Source organism: Aplysia californica, unplaced genomic scaffold (genome assembly GCF_000002075.1).
Source record: "Aplysia californica isolate F4 #8 unplaced genomic scaffold, AplCal3.0 scaffold00808, whole genome shotgun sequence".
Lineage (NCBI taxonomy): Eukaryota > Metazoa > Mollusca > Gastropoda > Aplysiida > Aplysiidae > Aplysia > Aplysia californica.
The window spans coordinates 127,024-135,855 of NW_004798078.1; the positions used below are offsets into that span (position 1 = coordinate 127,024).

The 8,832-nt window shown below is 37.4% G+C and overlaps 1 protein-coding gene across 1 annotated transcript; it reads right to left on the minus strand.

The window, feature by feature from the left end:
* Positions 1-1,592: 1,592 nt before the first annotated feature.
* Positions 1,593-8,227, minus strand: LOC101856695. The gene is made up of 4 exons (XM_005109716.3): positions 7,995-8,227; positions 5,111-5,211; positions 3,885-3,944; positions 1,593-2,000 (listed from the first exon to the last, which is right to left on the minus strand). The coding sequence occupies exons 1-4, from the start codon at positions 8,100-8,102 to the stop codon at positions 1,886-1,888; spliced, it is 384 nt and encodes a 127-aa protein (XP_005109773.1). The 5' UTR covers positions 8,103-8,227; the 3' UTR covers positions 1,593-1,885.
* Between the last annotated feature and the right edge of the window lie 605 nt (positions 8,228-8,832).

Sequence of the window (8,832 nt, forward strand, 5' to 3'; positions counted from 1 at the left end):
TAAGTTTCGTTAGTGATAATTCGTCTTAACAGTTTTTTAACTCAGGTCTTGGATCTTCAGCGCTTTCGAAAATATCGGCTGACGTGTTATGTTATCATTTTACAAATCCCTCCAGCAAATAATTCTGCAGGTTATTTTTGTTCGTTTGTTTGGGGGGAGGAAGGAGGAAGGGGGGGGGGTGTATGTTGAAAAAGAGATCGGGGCAAATAATGTTATATGACACACAACAGAGGCAGTCATCCGTGACTGTGGTTTGTAAACACGTCTCAGAGAAGTCAGAGCCTAACAGAAGGCCCCTTCCTTTCAGCACAGGCCAGCACCTTGAAAGTCACGCTGCCCCACCAAGACAGCGCGAGTGTAGGAGCCTGGAAACTTGTTCCTCGACATTCAAACGTTTCACGACGTTATGGAACCAGGCGCTCGTCAATTTTTGGCCATATAGCATATAGAGTTATTAATATAGATTCAAGATCTCTGTTTTGCTTTTGACGAAACAAATCACTCATCCATCTCCAAGAGAAGTCGAAGTATTTGCAATTGAAAGAGGTGGGGTTCGCCTGGTTTCATAGGTAGGATTAGTGAGAAAATGGCTGCCAAAGTTTGGTACTTCCAAAGCTAGAGAGTCTATGGAAAGGGCATTTTTACACTTTTATGTCTTTGATTTACGTTTTTCCAGTAAAGTATACATATATACATGTGTTTTTAAAAGGGGATACAAGTTATTGAGGCAGAAAGCTAAAAATAGATAAAAATTGCCCAACGAACGGAAAAATGTCTATTTCTTTGATTTAATTATTTTGACGAGCACCACGATGCTTTACAATTTTATTTGACGTACAAACAATGTCTTAACAACTTTACCAGACGCCGGAGAAAGCTCTTCTGTTTTGCTTTTCTGCTGAAGCGTCCCTGTGTTGAAGCGTGGGAACCTATTGAAATAATTGTTTAAATCTGTCTCGCGAACCCTCACATTTCAGAGACACTGACGAATTCATTTTTTCACTGAAGAAAATGTCGATGATTTGAAGTGAAAAAAATGAATCGCGTCGCCTGCTGGCTGTGTCTCTATGACGTCACGGGAAGGGTCAGGCTGCAGCAAGTACAAGATTGGTTTTTCAAAGTTAGTATTGAAGTTTGTCCACAGCACTGCCCAGACAACATGGCCGTCCTCACTACTTACACCTTGTCTTCTCCACGACACATTCTCTATAAAACTCTTGTCTTTGTCTTTTCGAAAACGTGTCCATCAAATAAATACAGAGGGGATATTTTTGAGTCACTTTTTTCTCCAAGCAAAAAGGATAACTACATGAAAATGTATGTACTCGAGAAAACAAAATCTGAAAACTAAAGAGTTTTATTAATCTATAGTTGATACCTGAAGGACAAGCACATAATACATATATACATACAAATGTATACATATTATATATATACACATATTATATATATATATATTATATATATTATATATTTATTTATATATATATATATATATATATATATATATATATATATATATATATATATATATATATATATATATATATATATATATATATATATATATATATATATATATATATATATACATGCAGGTCACAGTCTAGGAGCACACTATTGCTGACTGCTGCAGCACAGCAGGTTTTTGTGTAGCTTCTCTTAACACACACCAAGAAGTGACAAGGAACACATGACAAAGGCGAAGTTTTCACAAATTAGTCAGGGAAAAAAAATCAAACATAACTCATACCCTGCCACCATTTTACAGATCACACATTTTTACCACGTATACAGGACTCTACAATCGTATTTGGAGTACTGAAAACATTCACGTTTTGATTATTTAAAAAATAGGCCTAAGCAAATAATTCTGATTTAGGTACTACTCAGTTTTGTTAGGAGGCTTCACAGGCCAGAGTCTGTACAGGGAGCACAACCCGTAGACGAAGCCAGATATCGTCCATTTGACGGTTGCTCCTGCGTTAAAGCCGCGATTACTGGGAAGAGAAAGAACACATTAGTTTACAAACCAATAGACTTACATCACTAAAAACACTTTAAGAAAATTGTAATGTTTCAACAGAATATCTTCACCTATAGGGATATGTATAGAGAAACCTTTCAGACTCAGACGTCAGTGTCAATGGCCTAAACTAAAAGCTATATTCAAACATCGTATTCATCTTATTTCTTATTCTAAAGAAATCCGAAAAGAAATGAAAAGTTAACAAAACGTTATACAGTCTAGCAGGCACACGGAAAATATACACATAGCAAGACATGCACACAGCGAACAGATAATTTGATTTTTAGATCTTCAGTTTGTTCATATTCATGTCATATATCCCTGTGCAGTATCTAAAACACGTACACACTGAAATGTGCACATACCGAGAAGATTTCCGCGTGCCCCCGATTAGTTTGCATATGTATGCTAGACTGTGTGTAATCAATTTCTACTTTCTTGTAAAATTTGTTGTAATAAATCACTTAATAATGAAGGTTCTTGTCTTATCTGGCTCAGACTGAATTCCTTATTGGAGCGAAGTACATTGCTTGGTGATATCCCCAAACGGGTGCCCTGCAAATTTTACTTTATCATAACGAACTGTTACATCTGGTTTTATTTCATTTTGATGAACACCTGAAAGTTCTCCCCCACACATGGGAATCAAACACAGGGTCTTCCGCGCGAGACGGCAAAAACGCCTGACCTCTACATCACAGGCACAGGTTTCGCTTTTACCTAAAGCAGGCATTCAACAAGGGGGCTCTCGTGGCCTAGAGATTAAGGTACTCGCCTCTCATTCAATCCAGGGTTCGAATGCGGATAGGGAAGGAAAATGTTCTTCTCTTAAATGTCCTCCTTTCACATCCTTTCTTGCTCTCTAACAATGTTCTGTTGTCCGCTTTCGTCTTCACTTTCTGCCCCCCACCCCCCTAGTCCTTTGCTCCCTTCTCTGGGCTCCTGCCTGACTCTTTCTACAGTCTTTCTACTGCTTCTCCTTGGCTCTTTTTTACTGCTGTCTTTCAACCACACACCAGATCTAGGTAAGATCTACACTTAGCCTTCTCAGACAAGGGCAAAAAATATTGGAGGTCCAGTGAGAAAGTTGCGCACGTTAAAGATCCCTTGTTGGTTCAAAATCGATAGGAGTAGAGCTAGGCTTCGGGCACCACGAGAGCAAAATTCATACTGTCCAACCAACTTGAAATGTTTGTTGTGTCCCGCTCATATGACCTTATAAATATGCAGTTGCGAGCGCCGTAAAAAAACACTTACAAAAAAGAAGACATTCAACCAGCTATATAGATGTTCATGATGGGGTCAAAGAAACTCCAACATATTTTTAAAGAAAAATAACCATACAGTATTTGATAACGGGAGTAAAATAAGGGTAAGCCATGTCGCTACCCTTTGAATTACATAGCTCTGTCTGCTTAATACCCACTTTTGAGAGATTTAACGTTAAAAAATTAGAGTTCCACTACATCGTTAAGCTTTCTCTAAAGCACTTCTATAGATCTAGATATCTTGACAACGACTCCGAATAATATTTCAATTTTGATAGAGCAGATAGAACATTTTGGTTTCTTACCTCATGGTCTCAGTAACTCAAAACGGCCAAAAACCTGTCAGATGGAATTGTGTAATTCAAATCTAGCGATATGACACCAATACCTAGATCAAGAACCCATTGCAACCTGTCGGCTTTCATACCGAAAGTCACCGTAGAATTATCAATTAAAATTTTTTATGACTGCAGGACCTAGATATTACCAAAACTTTAGCCTCGGTGAAAGTGACTGAAAGGCAGGATGAGTTTACTAAATACGATGCTCCATAAACGTGCATGCACATATTACTTGTAAAATCTTACCTGCATATTTTCCAGAAAAGCACACCTTCCAAAGTATGCACAATTAAAACAAACACACCGCTGTGAAAGAAAGACAAATACAAACAAATAATACATAATGTAGACATGATGCTTAGCTACAATGTCTGCGATTTAAAGTAGTGAAGACCAACCAGTAGAAACTTGGAAAGTAATTCAAATTCGAAATCAAAGACAAAATCAAACAAACAAACAAACAAACTAGCTAATTTACTAACTAACAAACGTTTATCCTGCAATTTTAAAGTGATGCGGCCATATGAAAATGCAGCTAGACAAGTTACAAAAGATGTAGCTAGAAATGTTACAAAAGATGTAACTAGATGTGTTTCAAAAGATGTAGCTAGACATGTTACAGAAAACCAGTCATCCATGTCTGTGGTTTTTGAAGAGGCCGCGGAGCCCTCCATAAAGCTTTTTATCTTTCTTGTGGCCTGATTTTCAGCACACTTCCTGCTTACATCATAGGTCATAACGTTTCAAGTAAAGCTGACCCACTAAGAGAACAATAAATGGCTTCATGTCAAAACACAGGGGAGGGTGGGGTGGGGGAGGGAGGACTTGGACAGTGAGGAGACTAGGCCACCTGCATTTATTCGATAATAAAAATTGGAATCGAATAATGTACAGCACTACAACCGAGCTCTTTGATGTGAAGTTTAGAATAGATCACTTCCTCACCACTGAGCCTGATCGCTTTTTTCTGACAGCATTTGGATAACTTCAGGTAATTAAAAAAAATAAATTTGCTATCATCTCTTAAGGTATGAGTCATTTATATATGGTTTAATATCATATTCTCTGATTTGTGAGTGATTACAGCTACCTTTATTATAAGTTAAAATTGCTACTAATGGATAAGCTTGAGCAATTCTAGACGTCGTGACACGATTTGTTCGACCCTGCAGGTGTGGAGAGACTACTGGAGACTTGGTCACTGAAAAGTTTAGTGTGTCCCGCGGGCTCATATTATGACCTTCTGCAGTTGCGAGCGCAGTAAAACACCTACCAAAACAACAAAACGCTTAGGATGTAAATTGTGTCCAGCACTAAAATAGAAAGCCAACCCAAGGTGACAGAGTATAATTATCCCATGAAACAAATGCTATCTTTTTTTTTTGTTTGTTGCTAAACCACCCACAAAGAAAAAAAATAGAGAGGCTTTTATAAGTTTCACTCAGCGATTCATCAAGTTCTTTTCTACTTACAAACGAAATGTGAAGACAGGGTGTTGTGTTGCCAAATACTCTCCAAAAGTCACCAGGGGACCGAAATACCACGGGATGTCATTTGGTGCCAGATTCGCCATCTGAAAAAAAAAAAAAAAACAGCCAAAGAACATAAAAAGTCCGAAAAGTTGTGATATCATTAAGTAAAATATCCATCGCATTCTCTCAATTACCTTAATTAGTAGTACCTACGATATATGAATTAAGGGCAGCATTTCTTTCTTTCTTTCTTCCTTTTTTTTCTTTCTTTTCTTTTTTTTTTTCAAAAGAAAGCTCCTAAATAAGACAGTGCTGAGATTCAAGATTCAAGACAGTGTTTCCCGTTCGCATGAGTCATTAACAAAAATATTACTTCGATTAATAATATGATCATTAAAAAATGATGATATGTTTAACACCAGATATGTCAAAAAACACAATTTAGCTTTGCTTCTGGCAAGAGTAGCCAACTCGAAATACATTATAAGTATTCACTATATCATCGTCGTTAAATGTATTGAGGTACAGAAAAAAATTGATGTTTCTATTTATGTTTTTATTAATAATTTAAAGACTTTTGATAAAATCATGCCTGGCGCACTATTTACATAATTTATGGAGTGTTTATATTTATGGAAGTACTTGACAAAGATGGAAGGGATTTAAGAAGTGACAGAAATTTCCTCTGGAGCCAGAAAGTTGCTACACAAGGATAAGCAGAGTTCAGCCAAAATTTTATCCACAATTAATTAACAGAGAAGTTAGACAAAGCTGCGTAATACACACACACACACACACACACACACACACACACACACACACACACACACGCGCGCGCGCGCGCGAGAGAGAGAGAGAGAGAGAGAGAGAGAGAGAGCAGACGCTCACGTCTGCACACACACACACACACACACACACACACACACACACACACACACACACACACACACACACACACACACACTCACACGCACGTATACACACACACACACACACACACACACACACACACACACACACGCACGTATACACACACACACACAAATGTACACACACATTATGCATGTACACATATATGTACACACACAAATTCGTACGAGTCCAAACGTTTATTAAATATGTAGGATATTCTAATTTTTTAAAAGTAAATATATAAAGGACAAATTCAAACGAAGAATTATTGCAAAAGCTAAAGATTAAAACGAGTCCAAGTTAGAAAAGAGGCATTTAAATAGCAGCAAGAGTAACAGTATTAAAAGGATTTGCTTGAGTGGCCAACCATTTCAATTTAAAGATGCTAATTATGTCAATGTACGCTCATGTTTCCAATCATGCTTGAATGAACATGAAGCCCTTATGTTATTATCTTGTTCTCATTATTTAAAAAAAAGCAAAACACACATGGAGTCGAGATAAACTTAACACGTAAAGAGCTCGGGCTGCTGTTGGATGACGGGGAAATAACCCGGATAACACAAAGTAATGAGAGACGAACAAGGGCCGCTGATGTCTGATTAAGACAGTCACCTGAAGCCTGAAACGGAAGTCTTTTTTCAGTAAGTAAAAGGTTTTGAGTTCCAGAAAAAGCAAGGAAACGTTATGCGTGAAGTTAACGGATCTATGAAAGGTCCTTATTTATATATTTATTTCACTTCTTCATTAAAAGTATGGACCCAGTTATGTGATTCTGGGCAACCTTTTCTCTGTTTAATTGTATAAGGAAGATCTATCTGCGTCTTATCTCTTTTGCGGGAATATTTTGTTTTTTACTTTGGCTTCGGAAAGATATCCATTTTCTTACAAAAGTGAACATGCTTTGAAAACTGTTAAGGCCGCTTTTCTTTAACGTCATTAATTATTTTTTTCAAACAATTTTTGTCAAACAAGTATAAGGATTAATTCTTGTCATCAACAAAAAAGAACAACAACGAGATCAGCCAAGAAAGTAATGCTCCGGCTGTGGACACAGGTGCTAGTCGGTTTGGGGACATATGTGAGGCAGCGTGGTGGAATCAGGCTCTCGTCAAATAATCAAAGTGAAGAAACTTGAATTTTTCCACCGGTATGTGAATTTTTATCAAATTTTTGTTTTTTGGCTGAACACCTTTCATGCCCATTAAAAAACTAATTTCTGTGTGGATTTTTCTAAAAAGCGTTGATTAAAGGCACAAAAATGTAAATTTTCAGTTACCATGGACTCTTAAGCTAAGGAAATAAATAATCTTTGGCTGCCATTTTCTCACTAATTTTACCTCTGAAAACAGGTGACCCCGACCTCCTTCTTTCCCAAATATCTCCACTTGCATTCAAGATAAATGGACATATTTTTCATCCAAATAAACACAAGTGAATAAGATTTAAGATGATACCAATAACTCTACATGCCAAAAAAATGACGAGAGCCTGATTCCATCACGCTGCCTCACATATATATATTTGTTGGTAAAATCTTATAGCAAATAAATACCCATCCGTCTTGAATAGAAGTCGAGATATTTCGGAATAAAGGAGGTACGGCTCGCCTGGTGTTTGTGATTAAAAATAACGATAAAATGGCAGCCCAATTTTGGTGACTTCAAAAGCTAGAGTATCCTTGGACACTGCACATTTATAGGCCTATATTTTTAAAACACTGATAAGAGAATTAAATAAAAACCCACATAGAACTGTGTTTTGAAATGGATGTAAAATTGAACAGAGCACGGATTCACAAGTAAAGATCTACTCTAGCTCCCGGTCTTACTAAAAGTTGAATTGTCTTTCTACCATGACGTCACAGCTACCTCAATGTTTGCCTTACGGAGAGTGAACACCCCGGATGTGTGTGATAAGTCAAGTAAGATCCCCAATGGGGCCTGAAGTAGACCTTTATCGAATCACTCACAGCTAAGATGAAGAGAAGTAGTGGGACGGCAATGATGTACACTGGGTGAGGCAACACGAAGTAGTCAGGATCAAACCCTGGCGCTGAACTCGTTTTCTTCCCAGCCATGTTGACAGTAAGGAGAATGGTTGTTTCTTTGAAACGCGTGGAGTCTGTGTCGACGGGTCTGAAAGGCGAATGTGCTACCACCAGGGTACGTCGGTGGTTTATATTCACAGTTCACATACTTTTTGTCGAAGTTATGCTTATCCCAGATTTTCTGGGCTTAGCCTAAACTTCAATTCCGAGCCAAACTTGAGGCCATGATTCCTCAAAACACGAGAAGTTTATGGTAGAAAAATCGAATTCTTGAATCATAACAGGATAATTAAGAATAAGAAATAACAACAAATTCGTGAAAACACTTATCTAGCAAATATATGATACATATAGCAGATAAACTTGAGTGTGTAACAGTCAGATATAAACCGCTAAAGAATATGTATGCGATCCTTATCTGGACAGCGGAGCTACACAGATCGGTTACGTTTCACGACAGGTTTGTTATTAATACACCTTTTCCCGATCAAATATCAAGTTTTAGAGCTCAAGTGCAGCAATGAAAGTTCAAATATCGAAATTGTTAAATGAATTCAACATAGACAATTCAAATATTCAACACATTAGAAACTTAAGCAAATGCCCGCTCAAATAATAGGAGATCTTAAATGTAAACATTAGAAAAACAAATTCGTCATTGACACTCATTGACAGTTCAAATGCAGAATTGGAAAGTTAAAAATCATCAATGCAAAAACTACGAAGCTGCGATATATTCATCATCTCTGAATCCCCCCCC

Coding starts and splice junctions, on each gene's coding strand:
- LOC101856695 (XM_005109716.3), bottom strand. CDS start 8,102: ATGGCTGGGAAGAAAACGAGTTCAGCGCCAGGGTTTGATCCTGACTAC. Junction 5,212..7,994: donor TACTTCTCTTCATCTTAGCT/GTGAGTGATTCG, acceptor TTTTTTTTTCAG/ATGGCGAATCTGGCACCAAA. Junction 3,945..5,110: donor CCTGTCTTCACATTTCGTTT/GTAAGTAGAAAA, acceptor TTTCTTTCACAG/CGGTGTGTTTGTTTTAATTG.